Here is a 25,809-nt window from a genome sequence, read left to right as displayed (position 1 = left end):
CCTGACTCCTTTCTGTGGACAGCTTTACATGCAATAAAAAATAATTTGCTTTCCGGCAGAAGATTAAGGCAAAGTGATGTAGGAGTAGGGTGGGTATAGTTTGTCTTCTGAGAAGAACCGAAAAGCAGGTTTTCTGTCTGTCTGGACAGTGAGTCAGTTGCGGACATTTCCTGAGGAGCCCTCCAGAGCATTAATGCCCAGAGCCTTTATTAGTGCTTGGTAAATAATACCTCTGGGAAAATGTCAGGAATAGATTTAGCGACCACACATGGTTATGCTTCCTCAGCTGAAGTGGCAGAACCAGAAGTGTTGTAGCCATCTGACTGCAACCAGCCTTTCTATAGTCATTGCAGAGGTACTTGTAGTGTCTATAAATGTGATTACTGATGTACCCAAGTTTAACATGTTCTTTTAAAATAGGCACTATTGTTCATGGCATTTTAACTGCTGAATGTTACCGAAGTCCTTAACATGGATGTTTTGGAACAGCTTTTACGCTGCCTTCATAAATCATGGAGGGTGAGGAAGCAAAAAAAAAAAAGACTGAAGATGTAGCTGGCTTTCAAAACAGCAATTAAAATTGTAGGCATAATGGATAAGCTGTAAAAAAAGTGTGCCATAATCTGCAGAATCAGCTGCTGTTCCCTCTGCAGGATGCAATGGGAAGCGCTGTTCCAGCCACAGTTTTTGAACTGAGCTGCTTCTTTTTGCAATATAAGGATTAAAAAAAAACCCAAAAAACAACCAAACAAAAAAACCCAAACACGTGAAACATTTTGATGCAGCAGTCATTGTGCCTCACTTGGTTTGCGTGTTATGTGGAAACTTATGGGTATGGGCAAATGTAAATGTTATTGAAGGGTAAATGAGGCTGTGGATTTCTGCCACTATAGCTGCTTGTGTACATGCTCTGCCCCACAGCAAGTGTAAATCCCTACTTTAAATTACTGCATTCCCATGGGATTTCAGGTAGTTGCTATGGAAGAGCATCTAGAACACTATTTTTGTAGCAGCTGTAGGAGAGATGAATTTTGCAACGGGTTTGACAGTTTCAGTACGTAGGGCATACTGAAATCTTATACCTAGCACAAGTGAGAACTGTCTTGCTCTCTAACCTATAAAATCTGTAATAACGTCAAATTAGCAGTAGTATTCCCCTCCTTAAAATACTTTTATTTCCATAGGTTATGACACATCTACGTGTGATATATGAACGCATGAACCAGTCTCTCTCCTTCCTCTACAATGTGCCTGCTGTGGCAGAGGAGATCCAAGATGAAGTCGGTATGCAAACTATTAATTTAGAAAAAGGGAACTATTTCTGTGATGAGAAATTACCACCAAAAGCTAAAATACAGCATCTTACTTCTCCTCTTGATATACTGTCCCAGCTGAAAAATAGGAGAGTAAACTTGCCAATGTTCTTAAATTATAAATTAAATTATAATGAATACTTGGAAGACAAATCCTGTATAACCCGTGCAGTGGCATCATCATATTGTTGTAAATGTTTTCCCTGAAATATGTTAATTTACATTTGGAGCCTCCATGCTACATGGAAGCAGCCATTGACAATGAGATTTAGCAAACGCTTCCTGGGTTTGGATATTTAATTTGCATGGTAGGTATTTACGTTATCTGATGTAGACATTTTGGAAATCCCCCAGCTAAAAAATTAGTTGCAGACCCAAGCATCCCAGAAAAGTGTAAGCATCAACTGGAAGTTGCTAAGTGCAACTTAGCAGTATCTTACTGGTCGTGCATTTAGTTTTTAGCTAGTTGGTCAAATGAATATCTCCTCTCCTCCCATTTTTTCCAGCGCACAGGCTGGGCTGTGGACCAGTCAGTTAGCAACAGTCTCCTGTTTGCATCTTCCTTGAGTGCTGTGACAGCAGATAGCTGTAAGGGAGAATGCTATTGCCTCCCATTCAGGTTCCTGCTCTTGGCTGTGGTATTGCTGCAACAGAGACATCTCCATCACAGCACTTGGACTCTGCTGTGTTCTGCTATTGCAGCAAGGCAACTTCACTTAGCCTATATTAATTTCAGACATAGCCACAGCTCTGGACATCATGTTGCTAATGTGCTTCTTTAAGAAAAATAATACATGGATTAATGCAAAGGCTGGAGATGGGACGGTCATTGTCTTTGGAACAGCTTTTTTCACAAGATGTGATACTCTGCCAAATGGCAGTTAATGGATTAGTTTTGCAAATAACCAGCTTCAGCTGACTAAATAAATTATTGATTTCTTTAAAACACAAGGGAGGGAGGTGTGCCATTGCAGGAAGGATTCAGATGCGTTTAGGACAGAGGGAGGGGATGGACAGGGAGTAGTGGTGGATTCATTTGCCCAAAGCACAGGTTAGGAAGGAGATGTGCTTCTGCTTGTGAGGTAGCTTGAGAGGGCTGGGGATGAGATCGGGAAGTTGGGGAAGAGGTTGGGAGGAAACAAAGAGACAGCTGAATTAGTAATTATCCTTCGCCATGTGTTTCTGTGCTCCACAATTATAAGGCACAATCAACAGTCTCAGTCTGTAGTTGTAGAGAGCCGTTTGGGAAAAAAAAACCAAAACACTTTATTGATCATTTGAAAGCATATCATTTCTGTAGCAAAGGAGATGCCGATACTTCCAGATGCTCAGTTTGTTTTCTTTCTGCACCACTATCATTCCCTTGGGTTTTTTGCTTGAAGGTTCAATTTATTCTATTATTGGTAATGTTAATGCTTGTTAGTGAGGACATTCTTCTAAATTTCCTTCTCCCTCCTAAATACTGAAATGGAATGGGAATTCCAGAGGCTTTGAAGTGACATGGGAGCAAAAGTCTATTAACTGCTAAGTGGTTTACAAAGATCTGACTCCTAATCTCAAATGTAATACTAATTTTTAGGGCAAAAAAGAGCCTAAAGTAGTGGGATGTTATTTCCTAATAAGTTGAGAGAAGCTAAGATATCTCAAAGAAAAAGTCTATCACATTTTCTTGAGTACTTTTTCCCTACCTTGATTTTTTTGTGGTTTTGGTATACTAAAAATTCTTCAAAGCATTGCAAAGTTTAAAGAAATGAAAAATAAGTTCTCATACTGAGAGTTAACCAGGCAGCAAAAATTAAAGAAAGTGCTATCAGATCTGGGCTAAACTAGATAAAATAGTTTTCAGCAATGAGAAGAAAGTCTATTCTCTTCCAGTATCAACATTCTCCTTGTTGGTAACATTGGCTGCATACTTGGTTTTACATGTTGGTTTTAATGAAAGTTTGTTGAGGTCATTCTCATCTGTTAAAGGAGACGGTATCCTTCTAGCTCTGAGCAGTGATCAGTCTGTTTCAAATTCTGTTCTGAAATTACTGAATTTCTTAGTTTCTGTACTCTTCCTAAACCCATGGAAAAGGAAATCTATTACAGCTGCAGAATCTGTGGAGGAGTCAAATACTAACAAAACTGCACTTTGTAGCATTCCCAAGAAATATTACAACTCTCATTAAAAAGACAAATGTTTCATTACATATCTTTTGTTAGAACCATTGACTTAGAAAGTCTGAGTCAGGGGAAAAGTTGAAAAAAAGCCTAGGTGAAAACATCTCACACACACAGTGTCTGAATAATAAAATACACGTAAGGAAGCATAGTTGAAAATAGTTCTTCTCTTAGGCTGGGATGCAAGTTAGATGGCTAATGTTTTAGTTCAGTTTATTTGTTCATTATACTTTTGGTTTCTAGTTCCACGCTTTACTGCAGAGTTCTTCATGAACAGTTTTCACTTTGAGGAATGAATAGTCTTTGCTTTAGAAGACACAGCTCTGACAAAGGTAGTTTTTCCCTAAATTGCACAAGTAGTTCTGTGGGCAGCAAAATAAATGAGATCTGGTTTCCTGTGAATTTGTACCATGGGTTTAATTCCTCTAATATCTAACAAGGTGCTGTTTTTTACTAGATTTTCTCATTGCTAGAAATATTATGCCCTGTTTTGCACAGATTATCCATTATTAGCTCTTGACAAATTTGAATCTCAGGTCTTGGGACTTAATTATTTTTTTTAGAAACTAAAATAGAAATACATGAATGTCTTCCTGACAGTCCACTACCAAGGGTTCATCCATAAGAAATAGGTGGTGTTCTGTCATTAGAAACTGTTCAGGCACACAGAATATGTGCCAGAAGATAAAGTGCACACTTGTAGTTTCTGTCTGTTATTTTTGAAGTCTTTATGCTGAGCAATGAATTTGAATTATATGAAATAGAATCTAGAGTTATTCCTGGGGTATAGCAGCTGCGTAGAGAATGTTTTCTTCAACAATCTGAAGATTTTTTAATTAATGCTTGGTGATCAGATGAATCACAATCCAGCAGTTGGACATTTGAAGTTCCTTTAAAATAGAGATATGTTTGAATTCCTACCTCAAAAGGCAGGTTTACAGCCACAGTTTTAAGGTGCGGAATCCAAAATACGAAATCCAGCTTCTACGCTAAAAGCAGCCTTTTAAAACTTCTGGTTATTTTCAGAACTCCAGCAGAGATGGTGGCAGGAAGTTAGGGTAAAATTTAAGAGTTGTAGTCCTTACCTGCAGGTGTTCATCACCAGCTGATGTTTGTTGGCTTAAACTGTCTTGATTTGAGTATATAGATATGTAGGGAGACCCACAGCACTTTGAAGGGCAGAAAGCAGCACTTACATGAAGTGAGGATTTTTTTGCTAAGCATTTGACCGATGTCTAATGTGCAAATGCCCCATTAGGGTGACAGGCATGTATCGTAGCAGCAAATTCCAGATGTGTAAGGAAGAATACTGCTGTCTGTCTTTCATTCCTGTTGGGGCAGGGGAAAAAGGATCGGTGTAAGAGCTGCAGAAAGAGGTCTGTCTGACCATGACTGTTGTGAGAAAGCTTGGAAAGCATAAGCAGGTCATTTATGTAGGAGACCATTTGGCATTCTGGCTGCAATTGATTTCTCAAGGGGCAGTGATGCAAATATGCTACAAACCAGGTCGCTCTGGGCGACTGATGCAGTTCTGGGTGTTAAGTGGTGTTTCTCATGGGCAGGAGTATGCCCCATGAATAGGAGAGTGGCACAAAAAATCCAAGAAGAGATATTTATTTGCACATTTTAGGTGAGCAGATAATGTGCTTACCTTGGTGTTTGTACTCACCTTTTCTCTCTGATAAATCTCATATACTGTTTGATATGTACAAAAGCTCAGAGAGAGCAATGGCAAGCTTTAAGAGAAATCAGCAGTTCCTTTGAGCACCTCCTGCTTTCAATCTTTACTTGATTAGACTGCTTATCCATGTATGTAAAAGGCAATTTATTGCTGGGAGTGGCACAGCAGGCGCAGCTTCTGAATCAGAAGCTACGTCAGAGCTTTGTGTACCAGTCAAATGGGCAGGCGGTGAGCTGAATTTTTAATTCCGTCTTTGCTGCTCTGTTTCCAAACTAATGTCCTCAACTCCATGTTTTCTAGCCCACCACTGATGAAATATTCAGCACCACCTACCGCAGCAGTATTGTAACTAAGCTCTGAAACATTCAGTTATGAGCAATAAGTAAGAGAATATGATTTCATCTGTCCCTTGACAAATAAAATGAGACTATTGTTATTTTATTGTTCTGTTCCACTGTGCCTATCCCGTTCTTCTGCAGCATGTTCTGGATGCCACACTCACATTATATAGCTGGGAGAGAGGACAAACACAAACAGACCCCAGAGCACTGCTTGCATTCAGATCCATACGGTGTGCTGTGGGTCATGTGCTATTTCAAGTATTGGTGTGCTCCAGCTTAGCATGACAAAATTTGAGAAAGAGAGTTTTGCCTCTTGACATTTGGTTCACAACTTCTGTGAAGATTTTTTTGAAGTATTTTTAGAAAAAGCTGTGAATATAGGACAAGCTACAGACTGAAGATGCCTGAAGACTTGCTTTCTTTTAACCCTTCCTCTTTAACAATTAGGTCCCTATACCTGTCAGTCTGCATCTGTGGAGGGCAAAGCTAGTGCTACCTCAGCTGATTCTCATCTTTCAGCATTGATAAGACTTAATTGTTGATTTCTTGTTTCTAGCTGCTAATTTTGACCTGTAGTCAATCCACAGCCTTGCAGCATTTCTTGCCATGGGTTGAATTAGGGTGCTGTTCTCCATTCATTCTGTGGTATCCTTCTTAAGAAGTTTTGAGGGTATTAGCTGCTTGCCGCAGGCTGGCAGTCCAAAATGACAACCGTTGTCATATTGAGGTTTATATTGCAAAACCAAAACACACCCTTGGGGGCTTTGCAAAATCAAATTCTGTGTCTGTCTTGTTTGGTGCCATTTCTTTTGTGATTGTTTTCTTCATCCTCTCCCTTAAAATGTTGTTTTGAATATGTAATTAGTAATATCTTTCAGACTGCAGTGGGACTTCTCAGTGTCTCGTTTTTCTGTAACTCTTCCTTGTACTTTCTGTCTTAAGATTTAGCTGAAGGGAAGAACTCAACCTTCAAAAAAATATTTGAAAACATGAAGCGATGCTTAGGATTTCTGCACCTTTATTTGAAGTTGGGTTGCCGTGCTGAGGTATCAGAATAATAAAGGGAAGTTGACATGTGTTAAATATGTCGATAGCTTGTTAAAAGAATGTTGTAAGGTTACCAGGGGTATTGGAATGGGATTGTACAGAACGGTATAGTTCATATCAAGTAAGAATAGTAATTACCTTATGACTCAATTTCAGTACATTACACTAGAGAATTCTTGAAATTGCTTGTTGATCATGGAGGTGGCAGTTCTCGTCTGCTTCATGGGAAGCAGTTCTAGTCTTCCTCTTAGACTAGAGGCAAAAGTACTGGTAGCAGTTGCTTGACGCAATTAATGTCAGGTATCAGAGTGGTTATGCCTTAATTTTTTTTTTTCTAGTGAAGGAAAACAGGGATGTTGAAGCATGGGTAAATGGATAAGCACTCTAGGATTTGTCTGTACTGGGACAGACCAAGTTCATTGAACTGGCATAGAAAGAGATGAGGAATTGTCATCAAGTGATGCTCAAACTCAGGACAGTTGGGTTCTGCACCACCTGACAAACCTGCTTAATCCAGTCGATGTAAATCCTCCTGGGTCTGTCTATAGTAGCATTTTAACTCACATAGGAGTACATTCTGGTAACAAGTGTCTCGGTCATCGCTGTTTACTGTGTTGTTCCACGTCATGACTTGCTAGTGTAAGCATGGGCCCTGACTGTTCTGGAGAACAGGCACTGGAGAGGTCCGCTTGGTTGTTAAATACAGGCACGTTCTAGCAGTAGATGGAGGAGCAGAGAAGCACGCTGAGGACTGGGAAACTAGAGATGTTCTTTCTGAAGAAAAGCAGTTCTTCTGGTTTTGCTTATCCATACTTTCCAGTTAGTATTTCTTTTTCTCTTTTTAAAGGAGTCAAATGGAGTTGAACTTTCTACCTAGGGTAAAATAAACAGCCACAAATCCAGCGTGCAGCTGCAATAGTTATAGAAACCTGTAGCTGAGGAAGGTTGGACAATTCCTGTTAAGTTTTATACTTTCTGCTGTTCTGGAGGTCAATGGAATTGTCATTTCTAAATTGCCCCAAGCACTTGGCTAGTACTTGAGAGGGAGTGTCTTCGATTTTGGATGCAAGGGAATGTCATCTTTGCCAAACCGTAAGTGTTGAATTTCCACGCTCATCTCTTTAAAACCAGCACATTTTTCCATGGCCGCAATTCTGCCATTTAGATTCGATGAATATATCTATACCATACAGGAATTTCTCAGTAAACTTTAAACAGATTTTCTGGAAGTAGTGCAATTATGTGCAGGTCTTACCCTAAGGTACTGTAAAACCTACCTTCTAGTTTTCAAGAGACCATTTGGTGTATCTGTGCTGTATCATACAGGCTTACCGTTCCTCCCATTCTGCTCTGCCCGTTTTGCCCAGAAAGGTAATGCAACTGGAACAAGCAGTCGCAAGCAGCCTTCAGAGAATGTGTATTTGCACAGGTACCCCGGAGTGACTTCCAGCACTAACTATGCATGTGCTTTCTCCCCATAATTGACTTGACATATTTGTACATATCCAGTAACCTTAGCTTTCCAAAGAAAAATGTGAATTTTCTGTGAAGTGGTTATTTACCTTTAATCTTCTCCCTTGAAGCCCTATAGCGTTCAGTTGAGTAGATGATTTGTTAGAACTCTAGCAAAAAATATATTTCTGGGTCAGTGGTTAAAAATAGCAGAGCATTCTTCCACAAAAGCAAATGAATTCTGTGTTAAGCTTTACACAGCAGCATTTAGATAGTTTTTGTATGCTTAAATACTGACATGATATGGCCCAGGTGGACTGCCTGATAAGCAATTAAGACATCTTCCACCCAAGGGCATTGGTTTTTAAAGCATTTGGCTAGTGTTTATATATATATACTTCAGCTTTTTTTTTTTCAGGTGTTTTTTCTTTAATCATCACAATGTTATGGTCTTTACTAAGCCACCAGTTTTGCCACTTTGCTACCTCTATAAAATATTTTTGTAATGATGTAAATGCCATAAATAGCTCAGTAAGGTACCACTGAGCTATTTGGTGGAGCAAGGTGATGTATTCTTTTTATGTGGGGAATCGACCGATGTCACAGAATCATAGAATGACTGAGGTTGGAAGGGACCTCTGGCAGTCATCTGGTCCAACCCCCCTGCTCAAGCAGGGCCACCTAGAGCCAGTTGCCCAGGTCAGTGTCCAGACAGCTTTTGAGTATCTCCAAGGATGGAAACCCCACAACCTCTATAGGCAACCTGTGCCAGTGTTCAATCACCCTCACAGTAAAAGAGTGTTTCCTGATGTTCAGAGGGAACCTCTTGTGTTTCAGTTTGTGCCCATTGCCTCTGGTCCTGTCACTGGGCACCACTGAAAAGAGCCTGTCTCCGTCCTCTTTGCACCCTCCCCTCAGGTATTTATACATTGATGAGATCCCGCCCTCCCAAGCCTTCTCTTCTCCAGGCTAAACAGTCTCAGCTTTCTCAGCCTTTCCTCATAAGAAGGATGCTCCAGTCCCTTCATCATCTTTGTGGCCCTTCATTGGACTCTCTCCAGCATGTCCATGTCTGCCTTGTACTGAGGAGCCCAGAACTGGATGCAGCACTCCAGGTGTGCCTCACCAGTGCTGAGTAGAGGGGAAGGAGCACCTCCCTTCACCTGCTGGCAGTGCTTTGTCTAATGCAGCCCAGGATACCATTAGTCTTCTTTGCAGCAAGGACACGTTGCTGGCTCATGTTCAACTTGGTGTCCATCAGGACCCCCAGGTTCTTTCTGCCAAACTGCTTTCCAGCTGGTCAGCCCCCAGCATATATTGGTGCATGGGGTTGTTCTTCTCCAGGTGCAGGACTTTGCACTTGCTGTTCAACTAACTAACTGTCCTCCCTTAGTGTGTTATATTTTAATAGGCAAAGGTAGTTGCCAGCTGAAATGACAGTTCCATGTTGCTGAGGCTTTGTAAGTTCTGCACGCCACTTGGGAGCTTGGGAGAGCTGAAGAACATTGGTGACATCTCCAGGTTGGAGACTCAGCTCTGTCTGCTAGTAAAGTATGTCCTTTGCTGCAGCTTAGGAGAAAAGGAAAAAAATCCTGGAAATAGATCCAACATTCTCCTCTTCTAAGCATTTCTTATTTTCTGTCCAGATTATTTAACTGTCATAGAAAATTAGGGAGAGAATAGTAGATGATTAAAATAGATATAAATGCACTTCACTGACATTGATGTTCTCAAATGCTTTCATTAGTAGCATACTATATCCTCCCCATCTTTTGTAGCTAAATGGTCTATTGTGTCTTGTCATGGGCACTAATGTTCTTCAGAAAAGCTATGAATCCTGATTTTTGTGTGCACAAGCCCTCTTTTAATCTCATAAATATTGTGAACATGACTTTAGTCAGTAAAAGAGCCAGCTTCCTCCAGGTCTTACAGATATTGTGAAAAGGATGAATGGCTTCACATAACTTTGGATTGGGGTGGCTTTTTCATCAGGGAAGGATATGGGACATCTTGTTTTCCATCTGCTTTTAGGAATTTGATCAGAATAAAAAGGTCTTATGAAGTTTATTAAGAGAATATTTTTCCTCTGGTTTGAAAAACGCGGTTCTGTTTCACTTGCACCTTTGAGGAAAGCTGGTCTCATGATCCAAGTGTTAGAACTGAAAACCAGGAAATTCTGATAATAATTAGAATCATAGAATGGTTTGGGTTGGAAGGGAGCTTTAAAGGTCATCTAGTCCAACCCCCCTGCAATGAGCAGGGACATCTTCAACTAGACCAGGTTGCTCAGAGCCCCATCCCACCTGACCTTGAATGTTTCCAAGGATGGGGCATCTGCCACCTCTCTGGGCAACCTGTTCCAGTGTTTCACCACCCTGAAAATCGTGAAAATTTTTTTCCTTGTGTTTAGTCTAAATCTACCCTCCTTTAGTTTAAAACCATTATCCCTTGTCCTGTCGCAGCAGGCCTTGCTGAAAAGACTATCCCCATCTTTCTTGTAGTCCCCCTTTAAGTATTGAAAGGCTGATGGACTCGTAGATTATAAACAAAGTAATTTTTTAATTTTCTGGGCATCTGGTATTTCAGTGGGTATTTAAATCTTTCATTCTAAATAATTCATCCTTTACTGGGGGAGGTTTAAAGGTGTTGCCTTGATTTTCTTCAGGAGCTGGTGGCTAGAGCACTCTGTCCTGCATTGGTAGATCCTTCTTGAAGTCTCTATTCTGTATTCTTTCCACTACTCTACCCTGAAGTATTTTTTCATAGACACTTCTCTTTAAATAGCAAGTTATCATCCCCACCACAGGTCCCACAGGAAGTTTGTGACCAAGAGACCACTCTGGGCTTGCAGTGGCAGCAGGTTGAGGCTGGTACCGTGTCCATTTCACAGCATTTTTTTAAATATCCCTCTGTAGGAGTCTACAGGTGACCTTATGCACAATGGATTTTCATCCTAGAGTTAGGAAAAAATGCACTAAACTTTGACTAATTGTCCGATGGTTGATTGTATTCTCTCCTATTTTTTCTTGTTTGATTGGATACATGGAAATGCATGGATTTGATGAGGATTTTCTTCTAACTCTCCAGTCATTTCACATGTCATTTTCTGGTGTCGTGGAGACAACACGCTGAGAAATTCTGTCTTGGAGAGCATTGTTTTTGCTGGTAGAGGGGCTACAGTGGTATGAAAATATTGAATATATTGTAGTGTGTGTGTTATTTTAAATCAGTATACCGGATATGTTTGATTTTAAGAAGTATTGTAGGTCAGGATTACCTCATAGTTACAGATTTGTTCATAAACATCTATTTGAGTTGATTTCCTGCTTGGTTGTGCCTTCGGTGTAAGAGAAGAAAAGCCAGAGCACTCGTTTTTGAGATGATATAGGTAATGCATGTGGTGGTACTAAAATTTTTTTAAAGTCTGATTTTACTGTTTTATGAAGCAGGATGGCTTCTCTCAGCCTTTCTCTTTTGTATTGCCTGATAATTGCTTTTGCCATTATACTTTAAGGAATTAATAAGTTAGCTCATCATGTGCCAAATTTAAGATGTCATTCTTTTATTGGATGGATAACGAAAGTCTGAAAAAATCTTGGCAGTCATCTACCTTGCAAATATGATCTGAGAGCAGGTTAGCTCAGAAGAGCCTGCTTTACTGCATGCATAGTTTCCATTCAGATGGGGAGGCACTGGCTCTGTGAAACATTGCCCACTTACAGAAATGCCATTACGTTAGTTATTGAAAATTTTCTTGATGCACTGAATATACATGTCATTTAAATCAAGTTAATGATGTCAGGGTCCACAAGTACTGAAGCAGCCCAAAATTGTGGGAGCACAGACACTCCAACCACAGCTTCCACTTCATATTTGCTGTTGAATTATGGATTTTCTTTTCCCAATTACTTGGTTTGGAAACACAGTTGTGTCATTCTGTGTAATTCACTCTAAGACCAGATTCCTAATAGGAACTGTTAGATTGTGAAAGAAGCAAATTAATTGTCTTAATTCTTAACATGCCAGCAAATTGCAAGTGTCCAGGGAGAACCAGTTACAGACTGTCTGCACAAGCTATATAATATAGCTTCATGTATATTATATATTACAGAGCTAGTGTGTCAGTTGTCATTCCCAGAGCAGTCTCTGGAATTATTATCCAGGGGAATTCAAACACTGAAGTCTGAAATGCATCACTATGGGCAGGTATCTGGGGGGCGGGGGGGGGGGGGGGCGATGCTAAATATGCCTCTGATGCCCCTGATGTACTAAGTTTTGCTTTACTCAAGCATAACTTTCTCTTCAGATGTGCAGAGTGAAAATTCACAGGTGCTTATTATGTCCAAGATGATCTGACCTATTCTTGCTTGGCAAGCTCTTACTATTGGGATAAAAAGGGAAAAGAATTACTGAGGATATGTGATTTTGCGGAACAGCTGGATTGATGGAAGTGTTTCAGTAGTCTTCTAACAGTCAGTTCCCATGCACGTGGGATTACAAATGAAGCAATCTTTCATCAGCACAGCTTTCTCCTTCTGCATGATTCTCATATGCCCAATTTAATTCAAAAATGCATTTTCCTGAATAGTGCTACCTAGGCGGGGTTCCAGTCCTTTCACTGTTCTGCTTCCTGCTATTAGATCACGCATATGAAAAACGACATAAAAGCCATCAGAATAGGTCATATCCGACTTAATGGATATATTTGGTAAATTTAATAAATGCATCTCTTTAGAATACTTGGACAACCCAGGATGCATTTGTCCCATCAAGTGCTAAAACTGCAGTTAATAAATAGGCAAAATGTATTTTATGTGGAGCAGATGGTGCACAATTCCGTTTTGCTGAGTTCTGATTTAAACTATTATAAGTGAGTCAAATTGAAAATAGTCTCTTTTGACCAAGGGAATCAAGTGCAACAATTTAATGTTCAGATTTCTGTATTTTTATGGATTATTTAGTGATTCCCAAGCTGCCTCCGAGTTCAGTACACATCAAAAATTATTGTGGGATTTGTACTGTGACCTTTAGAACTGTTTATAGAAAATCATGGGTAAATGACTCCTTGCAGATGTTAGAAACTGGTAGAGTTTTAGGCTCTACTGCAGTTTTGAGTTTTATTGTGTATTATAAGGTTAGCAAATAAATCTGATCATTTTTATCAGTAAATAAGACTGATAAATAATTAATAAAGTAAATAATTATTTTCAGAAAATAAGACAATAAAATTCCATAGCAGTTTTTCATATAAATGCTTTTTTGCAGGGCAGTTTCACTTATAAGCCTTATAACCTACTTATTGAGGGTGGAAATGTACTTGGCTTTTTCTACTTCACGCAAGACTGAGGGGGAATAATGAATGCTGATTCATCTGGCAGAAAAAAATCAGTGATGGTTGGAGGGGGCTGTTTATTTGTTTTAATTTAGGCTCTTCAGCCTATTTTGAAGCACTTAATGATATGTTAATTTGGAATTAAATGTGGAGTTAAATTTAAACCTGGGGAATTTGTCACAGTGCCTTATGTGGATCAGGGTGATGACATACAGTGTATGTTCTTGATTATGGTATAGTTTCAATTCAATTTTTTCCCCAAGCATTTTTTAATATTTTCTTGTCTACCTTGATGTTAGGTTGCCATCGTCTTACCTGGAGAGGAACTTTCCACATGCTAGTACAAAACCCTATGTTTCATTCAGAATTTTTACCCAGAAGAGTGCCGTAACATGGAAGTAGGATTTTTCTGCATTTTACTCCAGAACTTTTGAGGCTATGAATGGGGAATTATTTTTCTGAGACAATATTATTAATTTAACCAAATTGAATGAGGAGAGGATAAGAGGAAGGGAAGGAGACCACAGAAATGGACAAAAAGGCTTGAAGTTGTGAAAGGGAAGATCAGGGTCTTTATTTTCTATTTAATAACTATTTTTCAGGGATCACACAAGCTTCTGGTTTTGGACTTACTTTATCCCACAAACTTCCTTTAATACTCTCTGCTTTGAACTGAAGGGGAAATGCAGTCATTAATCAGATCAGTGGCTGTTAAATATTAAAAAAAATATAAATGTGCACACATCTATAGCCATATATTGATATTTAATTTTAGTTAATAACTAATTTATGTAGCTGTCAGGTAGCTAAGGGTCTGGAGTAATTATATTCTTACACTGAGGGTAAAGAGTGTCGTAGCAGCCTTCTTACAAAATTAGACGAAATTTCAAGACCTTGAGTTTCATTGCAGGCTGTAAAAATGGGAGAGAATGATTCTGGTTCTTCCTTGATGAAGTGGTGTGGAAATTCTCATGAACCTTTGCTCAAAGGTCTCTGCAATTGCATAGCCATGTACCAAACTAAATTTGCGTTGAAGTCCATCCCTAATGGAAAAGACACCTAGGTCATATCGAAATTAATCATTACGTGGTAATAAATGTTTTCCTGAACTGGATCTTCCAGGCTTTCTCATGCTTTGAACACTGTTCCCTACCAGAAAACTTGTTATAACATGATCTACTTGCAAAAGGACAATTGCTCTGTACCTGAGTTAAATATCTTCGGGGTTTTTTATAATTTAAGTCAAATAGCCTGCAAGGCAAATCTAACTGACACATTATTACATCTCCCTGCTTACAGGAGACTCACTTGGGTTGCTTTTATGATGTGATTTGGGAGATATTGAAATCCACATATGCTGAAAGAGCAGGCACAGCAAGAAATGGGAAAGAAATGAAAGTGATGAAGTTGTGATTTTTTAAAAATATATTAGAAGCATGTTCTTTTTAGTATGGTTCTAAATATTGCAGTTATTAAGTTCAGAGGTGTGTTTCTTCTAAAGCTTGGTTCTTAGGCGACAGGGTATTGTCTAACGCTATGGGGTGGTTATTCTCTTACTAACTTGTAGGCAAAATTTCTTAGGTCAGCTGTTTCATAATACCTTAAATGTTCATTTTCTGAGAACTTGAAAAAGGAAAAGTTGTTTCACCTTATTGAACAAGATTTTCATACACATAAGAAATTTCTATAATCTGAAAAACTATTGCTGCTACTTACTCTTCCCCTAGTGGTGTTGTCTCTAAAATGCAGAAAATAAGAACTGTGAAATACTGTTTTCCATGGTTCTTGCTCTTTCAGACTCAGTTTAACCCTGAGAGACATACAGCACTGTAAAGATTTCCAGATAAGACCACCTGGGGTGTAATTTCACAGGCTAACCAGAAAAGAAGATGCTTAAATCTGACGGGGTGGTCACGTTTCTCTGTCATTATGCATCTAAGCATTGCAGGTTGGGCTTATTTCCAGTATTTCTCAGTAATGAACTAGCATATCGGTCTTTTATCATCACATCTTCAAAGCATGCAGGCAACAAAGCCACTCTCACACCTTCCAGTAGGCAGGTCACTTCCAATAAAGTTCTCATCAGAGTTGCTCTCTAAATTATATTTGACTTGTGCTATACAAATGAATTAGTTCAACACTGAATACCACATAATTGTGTTTTACAGCTTGATAATGTTATAATTATGACACCTAGTAGTATGTAACGTTATAGTCTTACAATGCTTGATTCAGCAAAACACCTTAGAATAACAATATGCTTGAAATTCAGTGGAGCGTCTTTGCGGTTAGGCACAGACTTCACTGAGATTAAATTTAAGCATGTGCTTGAAATTTCCTCTGACTTGGGCAGAGGCTGGAGGAAATACCCATGGTATTCTCTGGTATATTCTCTTTCACCTCAGAGGAGGAACTCCTACTTGATGCAATAAGTTACATATATGAAACCCACGGGATATACAAGTGACTTAACTAGCTTTCTGACTCTGTAGAATTTGCATTCATCGCAGGTACAGAAAGCCCTTTGAACCATAAGTGTTAACTCTCTAAAACACTTACTTGTGCTACTAATACTTTGTATTTTGGACTTCCCTACGTAAACCCTTATTTATAACACGTCTCGGTAGAAATGACTTGTGGGGAAATAGATGTGCTTTCTGAATGTGAAAGAAGTCTTTCATTTGCATGAAGTTTGTGCTACTACCGTAACTGTGGGTTACAAGTATGCTGTCAGTTTATGTAAGAGCTCTAATATAAATGCAGATATACAGGTAAATAATGTTTTAGGTTTGTTTTGTTTTAAAGTATTCACCAAGGCAAAGCCTTTAAGGAGGTCTTGGTTTCATATTTACCAGTTTGGGGGAGTTTTGATTCATACAGCTGACAAGATGCAGACATACAAATTTAGTTAAAACCTGACTGCGTTACATCAGTGCAACTCCTTTGGGTGCATGCTGGTGTTGAAGGTGATGAACTATGACATATTGAATTAGCCCATAAAGTAGGCGTACAACTGAAAGCTGCATCTAAACATGTTACGTCTTATCACATGCTCTGTAATAAATGATTATGTAAATGTTCTTAGCGAATCCTAATTGTGATATACAGCATTCGTATGATGTAAACTGTCTTCAAACTGGTATAATACATGTGCACGTGCAAATGAAGCAATTGCTATGACTCAAGCACTGTAATTTCTGCCATTAAGAAGAATGAGGAGGTTGCTGACACTTTTTAGTTTTGTCATTTTGAAAGCACATGCTCAAAAGCAACCATAACTTTGGGAAAAGCACATGTTCAGTTCAGACTGAATGGTGACTGATAAGATGATAAATATGAGCCAACAGGACTCTGCATTTGTACCAGTTTATTTAGGCTGGTTCCCAAACCCGTATTTGTTGAATCAATATATATTCTATCACATAGATGTCATTTTACAAAGGAAGTTTGGTGTTGGGTCAAAACTGTGGCATGTAATTTGGTGGTATCTTAACTAGTATTTAGAAGAGATGTTTTGGGTGCACTTTGTTTCTAATCTGGTTTAAGACCTTAAATTGCTTTATAGAAGTTTCAAAATCACAATTGCCAATTTTAAAGCTCCTTTTCAAGTACATTCAAGAGTCTTGCACGTGATAGTGATAGCAGAGCTTTTCATCTGGTAGATAGGGTCCCTGAAAAGAAAACACAACAAACAAATATTATGATTACTTTTGGAAACTTTAAATAATGAACTACGAACTAAATAAAAATGATTATTTGAAAGGTAACTATCGGATTGCTGGTGTTCTGGGGCAGCAAGTGGAGCTGTTCCACATGGGATTTCTGTCATTATAGCTATGCCAGTTAAGGGCCAGGGTGAGTATGCCCCCGAGCCCAACATTGGAAACAACGTTGTATGCCAATAAAAAGCAGATAAAGTTACAAAATAGGGTGGGTTTTGCCACTCTAAGACTCCATTACCTCTGTTGGGATTTGCCATGGTATCTTTGTTAGTACAGTGCTCTTTGCAAAGCCTTACAAGTAGAAGTGTGGTTTAGGGGCATCATGGACGAATGGCTTCTAACAATCCAGCGTCCACCAGAAGATTATGTACTAAATTTTATTTCTTTTCTTCTGCTGCTTTGCTTTTGGCTCCGTGTCTCTCTGTGGGATAAGAGAATAGTCTTGAAAGGAGGTTGTAGTGGTATTACCCTTCTGTCTCATTCCCCAAATATATTTTACTTCAAGTTTTCTAGATGCTATTGTTGAGTAGTAATGACCCATGGGGAAATGCCTGCAGTGAGCCCAAGAAGGAGTGAAACTTCCTTAGAGATGATGATAAGTCTGAGAAGCGTTTTATTGAAGTACCAGAAGTGAGCCTGTCTCTCATCCTGAGAAAGAAGGGGTTTGGGTACCTGAAGGACAGCTTTGGGTGCCTGAAGGAGAAGCAGCAATTGTGTGCCCTCACACCAAGTCCAGAGCTGCTGGGAGGTTTGAGGTCCCAACTGAGTGTGTGTTTTTCCCAAGGTCATGGTTGCTTTTGAGCACATGCTCTCAGAGCGACAAAAAGTTACCACATCCTCCTCGTTCTTGTCGATGGCAGGACTTAGCAGAACACTACAAGGAGATAATGAGCCAAGCAACAACAGCAACAGAAAGTCTATTATAGGAAGATTGTCTTGGGGTTTTGTGCTGTTCATTTGAGGGGAGATGAAGTTTTGAAGAGCAGCCTAGAATCTCTCTATTTTCAGCACCTAATAATGAAGATATTCACCACACAAAGAAAATCCCTGAAACAGTCTTGAATGCGCATCCTAGCCTCCAGCTGTGTCTGTACTCCCTGCTTATTTAAGGGAATTGTCTTTTGCAGGGTGGGGGAGTTGAGCTGGCAGCTGTGACAAAGGGAGGGAATACTCTGTCGATGGGCAACAGCAAGGCTGTATGGCTTGCCATAAGCGTAACTGATGATTCAACTAGCCATCAATACTCTGAACAAAATCAACACTGAAAAATTGATCTTGGACTTTGCCAGCTAGTGTCAATAACTGGAAATCCTAGGGCAAACTTTTTTAGTAGTTCAGAGATCGAAACAATTGTTTGCAAATCATTTACTCAGTGCAGACACAGCTGCCTCAGTCTGATGGACTCCAGCACAGTTTCTAAGCCAGGAACTTCCCATTTCTCACTGTCGTTCAGTGTCTGATTCATCATGTCAGATGGGCTTGATTCATTTGGCCATTGTTTCCTTGCTTGTGAAATGGATGCGATCATAATCTGCTGGTTGTAATATCTGTCTGCCTCACTTGAGCTATTGTGCAGGTCAGTTAATGTCCGTGCTGTGCGCCGTAGCTGAACGGGAAACAATGGAGCCTGCAAGCGCCGGCGACGACGTGCTCCCGGTTTGGTAGCGCTGAGAGAGAGACTTTGTGTACGCATCCCTCCCAGCCTCTAGGGCTTTGGATATAATCACGGTATCGTGGTGGGAGTTGGGTGTCGCTCGCTGTCAGCCTGGTGGGCCCAGCCATGCCTGCACTGTGGCCTCCCCCAAGCGCAGTGCCAGCCCTGGTGCCGCTCCTCCACCACTGCAGACCAGGTCCTTCTCCCTCTGCTCCTTCCTCTCCACACACCATTTGTCCCTTTCCAAGGGCAGGAGCTGTCTGCAGGTAACACAGAGTGCATCGGTGGTGGGGAATGGACAGGAGTCGTGGAAGATCGGCACCGCCCAGAGAAAAGGGGCAATTGGGGCACAGCACCCCCAGTGCCACTCCCCGCCACCGCTGCCTGGGGACAGGTAGGACAGCAGGAACGAAAGGAGCTGTGTCCCAAAACCCTCCCAGTTCCTGGGTGCAAAAGGCTTGCAGGCACTAAGATGCTCAGTGGCACTGTAATACTCACTTCCCTCTGGTTCATGATGACTTGGTGTTATAATGTGCTCAGCTGGTATCACCCGTGGCAAGGCACTTGGACACCAGACTGCTCACTCAGGCCACTAACATCCAGCTCCTTTTTTGTGAAGTCTCTTCATCCCTAGCTAATGAAAATTAATATCTGTCATGTGGTACAATGTCTGCTTAGAATATTGAGGTGCTTCACCTGTGTCTCCTCTGATACAAGGAGACACTTCGATAAAGAATTAATGTAAGTGCAGTGGGGAGACAAAAATCAAACTTGCCTTTGATGCTGAAGATTTATTAGGTATCTTACAATATTGTTTTCAATAAAATGAACAGGACGGGAAAAACAATTCAGTGTTAGGCAGGCTTTCTATACTGTCCTAGTAAGTCATTCTAATGAACAAATTAAATCACAGAATTAAATTTTGTATACACATTAGGCTTACTGTCTACTAAAGCAATTGCTGTTTAAACAGAAAAATTTGTTTTAAAACATCATTTTATGAGGTTCAAAAGCCATATTCGCCCCAGGGCTAGGGTTGCAACTTTTTGTTTGGTTTTGATGTTCCAAATTTGGTGTAGTAATGGGGTGGCAGAGAGCTGCATGAAATATGTCACTAAGAGGTGGTCTTTAAGAGACGTATTGCAGAGCGCTACTATATCATCATTGATAAAGGCACTAAAGCAGTGCCAGCTCTAATGCTCGTGACTTGCTGGGGATCCTTACTGAGGGCTGCTGCATGGGTGCAGCTTACGTCTGTGGTGGTACGGCATGGTGTACAGTTGGGAGGGAAATAGCATTCAAAAGATTGTACTGAGGGCTATAAAGCTCTGTTGTGTGTAGAAATGTAGATGCACTTTCTCACTGATGATACTGGGAAATAAGTGAGCCCCTGCAGAGTGACATAAAGGGTCTGTCACGTAGAGTGGTGATTCCTGTCCCTGAATTGCTACAGGTTTCAGATGTGGGTGTGAAGCAGTGACAGTCAGGGCATCCTTAATGAAGTAAAAAGAGAAGCCAGTCTTAATAAAAGCTTTTGTATCATCAGCTGTCATGTGTGTGTGCTCATGTGTGCAAGCATTTGCATAACATTTACAGGCTTTGATTCTGAACTGTTTAGCTCTGTAATGCCTGTGTGCTAATTACATTAATGCATTATTAGTAGTTATTTATCTTCTTCATTGCAATTGCTTGCTTACTTTAATGTGCTCTTGTGCACCAAGTTCCTTCGAAGTACTTGCAAGTACTGTGTTGCTCCTACAAAAAAAATGGCAGTGAAGGGGAAGATCAAGAGTAGATGAACTTTGGTGTCAGAAGGGAGTTGGAGTAATGAAGCATGCACAACCTCCGAGCTTACTTTTAACCCTGAGTCGGACAGTCTGTCGTGTACACCTGATGGAGCTGAAAAGTGCTTTGATTGTTCTCACCTTGCTTAAGTCCAAAAAAACCCAACCTAGATAATAGCGTACAGCTTCAGGTCCTGGTTGCTTGTAAAATAATTTGCCTACGGACACCTATTACTACTTAAGATCTTTAGCAAAGAACTACTTCAGTGTTTTGGCAAAGTTATATATGTTAAAGGAGCAAATGTTTCTTCAGATTCAGTGTGTTATAGCAAGCCCAATTTAATACAGTAACTGTTGTGGTGATTTAAGAGCCATGATGGGCTTTGATAGTGAGCATTTAAGAGGAAGGGGAAATAAAAACGACATTCCTTCCTGTGGGCTTCTTGTGTGTTAACTTATGGCAACATGCTGGGTTGAAGGGAATTGATTTGTGCTTCTTTTAAAAGTGGTGGGGAAGAGTCCAGGGACTTGTAAAGCACAGACCTGTGATCTGTTATGTGGTAGAAATGTGGGTAGGAAATGGTAGTGAACAATTCTGGTTGATGTTTCAAAAAAAATGCCTTACTTAGCAGCAGTGCTGATCACAGAGCTTTGACTATTCCAAGCCTTTATGTTTTTCTTTATCATAAGAAAACAGAATCTCCTAACAGTAAATTATTACCTTAATAGCTTTGGAAATAGGTCCTCAGAAATGCTGGCTCCTTCAGATAGTTTCTGTGTTGAAATTTCCTTGCAGATGAATTACTTCAGAAAGAGCAAAACTATTCTGATGATGTTTTGGCCAATATGATCAGCGAACCCAGAATCAGCTATGGAAATGATGCTCTCATGCCTTCATTGACGGAAACTAAGACCACAGTTGAACTTCTTCCAGTGGATGGAGAGTTCAGCCTAGATGACCTTCAGCCGTGGCATCCCTTTGGTGTTGATTCTGTTCCAGCCAATACTGAAAATGAAGGTATGTACAATAGGGGGAGAAACCACAGAATATTCGGAGTTGAGCTTTGTGATCTCTCTTCATGTTGTTCCCTGAAAATTGACATCTTTCTGATGTAAGCAGGGTAGAGGTTCTCAACTCTAAGTTTAGAACTGGTCTGCCGTGTCAGCTGTGCCTCTTCAATGGAACAGAGAATCCTGGCTAAAATTTGGAATTTAGGCACACAATAAATTTCAGTGTTCCAGCAAATTATGAGTGACAATCTTATAAAATATGTGACAATGAGCTAAGAGAGACAGATAAGTTGTTAGATTTGTGTCATGATGAAATGAGTGTTTTAGTTAAGGAAGAGCTTTTAATTTGCTAGCATGAACATGATTACAGATCCAGCACAATCCTAGCATGAGAGTTGATTTTATTTCCCCATGCACTGGTGTGCTGGAATGTACTGCAGAAATGTTCCTGCATACTCAGCAATGCAACTGGCTAGTGAAAACTTTTTTCCTGAGGAGTGTTTTCTGTTGTTTATGGACTAACTTATTGAAGTGACTGCATAATACTTTAATAATTTATGTATAATGTGGAATTGTTGGTTTACTTAGGTGCCAGAGCCAATTAATCAGAAACCTGAGGGACTTAAATCATGTCATTCAAGTTCCTCCTATTGTGTTTGTTTTCCTTTATCAGTTCAATTCAGTGCTAAGTTAATCACAACGGTGGAAGTTTGTAACTGCAAAGCAGCAGGAGATTCACAGAGGCTGGAGCTACAAAGGTCTTTTTTCAGGCAAATTTGTGTTTTATGGATCTGTGATTTGTAGCTGAACTGCACAGACTTTAACATCCTCCAGAAGTCTTTTGAAACCACTATCTTAGGCCATACCTGCTCTCAGAATGACTTTTGAGACCCACCTTACGCAGTTAGTCTCAGTCCAGCATGATGTGTGAGTGACTGTGGGCAGCTGGGTGCTTGGGAGATGAAACATGGGACATGGACATGGATTTGCCAGGTCTAGTGTTGGTGCCAGCTGAAATCAATGGAGTCAGAACCAGTTTTGTGATCAAAGTGGGTCATCCCCACGAGAGAGAGAAGCCTAAGATGAAGTGGAAGAAAAGACATGGCTAGGATCTGAGCAAAGGTCAACAAACGCACGAGGCAGAAGTATACCAGATTTGAGGGGAAGAGGAGAGACTGGTCAGAAGTGGGGCTAAAATCAGACCGTCAGGGAGTCCAGCACTACAGGTAAGGACCAAGAAAAAGAGCAGAGAGGGATGGAGGAAACTCAATGGACTCTGGCCAGCAGCAAGAGCCAGAAGACAGGAGATGGTGACAACGACTCCAGACGTGTCTGGAGGGCACTTGCAGCCAAGTGACGTGCTGAGCGGCCGAGAGCAGCTGGCTGGATTGCGTCAGGTACTGGCGAGAAGTACGACCGGCTGACCAGGCTGGCAGGCTAAACTTCAGTTTCCTGGGAAATTAGCTGCAGCTCTCTGTAGCGCACGTGTCAAGGCTGTCTGCCAGGAGCAGGCCACAGTCCGGCTGGTGGTGACTGTCCTGCAGGAATTTTCCGATACAGCTCTTGCTGCAGTTTTTCCCACAGCTGAGGCATACAGGGCATCAGTTTCTATACCTGCTGCCTGCTTTCATGAAACTTGGAGGGGGGAAATTAATTAGTTTTGAAGTCTGTCCTCTCAGCTTTCAAAATGTACTGATTTCAGTCAGCAAGTTCAGAAATTATTAGGTAGACAGGTGCACCCAGACATACCCACAGTTTAATCATACAGTCTTTTTTTCCTTCAGAAACCTGGCTAAGCCCAGAATTTAATAATGAAAGGTACATACTTCAATGTGACACTGAATTCCCATAGGCAAGTATAGTGAGCATGGTTCTCCTTCTAAAATGTATGACAACAAATAAGAAACAAAAACTCTCCTGCCTTGAATAATATACTGTTTAATTATGAATCCAATCCTGTGTATTTTAATGCACGACATGGTTTGTTGCAGCACTTCTTAATGTTTACTGTGGGAACATCTTTTAACTTTCATGCCTCTAAGTTGTTGGGGTTTAGGGTTTGGTTTTTTTTGATACCAGGATTGTATTTGTCCTGAAGTTACTGCTGCAAACAATTCTGTTAGGCCAACCATTATTAGTGTTTAAGTCTGCACAGTTAGAAATAGAAATTATTTGATGACTTAAACCTCTTCAAGTCCTTATTGTTTCCCGTTACACTTCTCTGTCATCTACCCAAACCACAATGTTGTTAATGTGATCATGCCTACAATACCTCCTTTCTCTCTTCAGATACCCTCTCTGTACGTTTGCTCATAGTATCAAAGGGGAATTTCACAGCCTTATCTTTTCCCTTTATGTTTGTTCCAGAAACCCAGGACTAAGTGTGCCATTTGTCCTCACTTCCCATGCTTGTTTTCTTCTGTGGCCATGGTCTAATCCCAGGCTTTGTCTAAATAGCTTCCAAAAACGTGTGTCTGTCTTGTTAAAATATGCTTTGGAAGTAGCAAAAAGTAAATAACAGTTGACAGAGTTTTCTCCTTCTCTTTTTCCCTCTCCTTCTCCACTGAAGATCTTTTTGCATAGTCTATTTTTCACACAGTAAGTTCCCCTTATGCAAGGAGGTTTTTGTATTTTATGCAGTACTGAGCAAGTCAGTGCTGTTTCTTAAAAAATAACCATTGATCAAAAAAGGTGTAAGTTCAAAAAAAATGTGCTAGAGGAACCTCAAGTTCTGTAGTGACTAACCGTTGCTGTATTAGTGACAGCAACTTCTGCTGCTGGGAGATGCTGAGCATGCCAGCAAAGGGCAAAGAACTGAGCATCTCAGCTCCCATTTACTAGGGTGAGGGCTGAGGGTACTCAGCACCGTCAAGAAAATCACAGCATGGTCCATGTGAACAGCCTGGTATCTGGGAAATCTGCTAAGCGGTTGGTCTAGCAGATTTAAGAACTACCAGAGGAGTTTCAGATGGCAAGTAAGTTACAAGTTCAGTTGTCGATACTGTTTAGGTCTAGTTTGAAAGATGAAGTCAACTTTTTTAAAACTGCTGAACACAAATCCAGAGTGCTAACAGCCTGGCGTATGCAGGTGGGTTTCTACATAGAATGAGAGTCTCGACTTCCTCACTGCAAAGAGCTGTTGCACTGTATAAGCAATAGTTTTCTTCAGTTCTGAGCAGGCACACCAGGTAAATCATTGACCTCATTGCAAAACAAATTTCTAATGGGACCCCTGACGTCTGAGAGGCAACTAAACAGATCCTGGACAGGATCCTGCAGGACCTGGGATCCCACCCCCTCCGGCACAGTCACAGCGATGGAGCTTGTTCTTAATGAACCATTCAGGGAATGCTTAAACCAAAATGTAGTTGTGGAAAAAGTGGAAGGAAATGCAGCCACTAAGTCTTTGTTTCAAAGTGTCCAGTGTTCTGTGTACAAGCGATGAAGTTAAAATACTACAAAAAATATCTTAAATTTGTTATTAGTTCCCGTGCCTGTTTTCTTCCGTGGCCATGATCGAATCCCATGTTTCACCCAGAGATATTAATAATGTATTGGATTGGTACATTGCTGTGTAATCTCAAGGTTTCATGACTCCAGTTGAAATTTTCCCAATCTAAACTGCATGTTTAGATAAAACGATAAGTTTTATGCAAACGGTTTATTTTACTAAAATTGCTTTTTCTGATGAATGAGTGAAAAATAGCCTAAAAATAAAAAGACCTTGAAAGTCTAGCATAGCTCAGTAGTTTCTGAAAGTATTTTCTTCCTTGTTGTTTCCCTGAGGTAGTTTCCCAGTAAATGTCCACAGAAATGAATCCAAAGCACGAGGTAATACTCTACACAACTTGCGTGGCTGAACGTATGTCTAGCATATTGCGATACACATTAGGTTAACGAAAAATACCCTCTGAGGATGCTGCAGAAGGCACCACCAAACTCTCAGAAAATTGTATTTTAACAATGAAAAACGTACCTTCAGAGGTGGGGCAAAACAGCTGTGAAGCTCTGACACTGCCAGCGTCCCTGGGCATTTTGCCAATGACTAACTGGGTTTAGTGTTGTACCATTTGTATTTTACTGTGCAGTTACAGTTAGCCTTAGTGACAAAGTATTTATCTAAAGTGAGATTTTTGTGAATATACTGTGTTATCCTTATGACTTGGCCAGTTACTCCCTTCAGTGCTCTTGTTGGTAGGTGAGCATCACATAGCTCTCCGCGTCTGCTGGTTTGTACCAGCTTTTGAGCTTTTTGATTCACCTTTCTTTTATTTTTGAAAAGAGGAGCAACCATATTCTCTCTTGCTCT

General features: G+C 40.3%; 1 protein-coding gene across 4 annotated transcripts in view; it reads left to right on the top strand.

Annotated features, from left to right (window-relative positions):
* APP (amyloid beta precursor protein) overlaps positions 1-25,809 on the top strand; it is a 224,362-nt gene that overhangs the window by 173,010 nt on the left and 25,543 nt on the right. For all 4 annotated transcript variants that reach the window (XM_087755993.1, XM_087755995.1, XM_087755992.1 and 1 more), the window contains 2 exons: positions 1,185-1,284; positions 21,286-21,507. In XM_087755993.1, coding sequence (XP_087612119.1) covers positions 1,185-1,284; positions 21,286-21,507 — 322 coding nt within the window. The remainder of the gene's footprint in view (positions 1-1,184; positions 1,285-21,285; positions 21,508-25,809) is intronic.

Source organism: Nipponia nippon, unplaced genomic scaffold, assembly GCF_047370975.1.
Source record: "Nipponia nippon isolate SJK-2023a ecotype South Korea unplaced genomic scaffold, ASM4737097v1 scaffold_2, whole genome shotgun sequence".
NCBI classification, from domain to species: domain Eukaryota; kingdom Metazoa; phylum Chordata; class Aves; order Pelecaniformes; family Threskiornithidae; genus Nipponia; species Nipponia nippon.
This window is presented reverse-complemented; position numbering and strand designations above follow the sequence as displayed.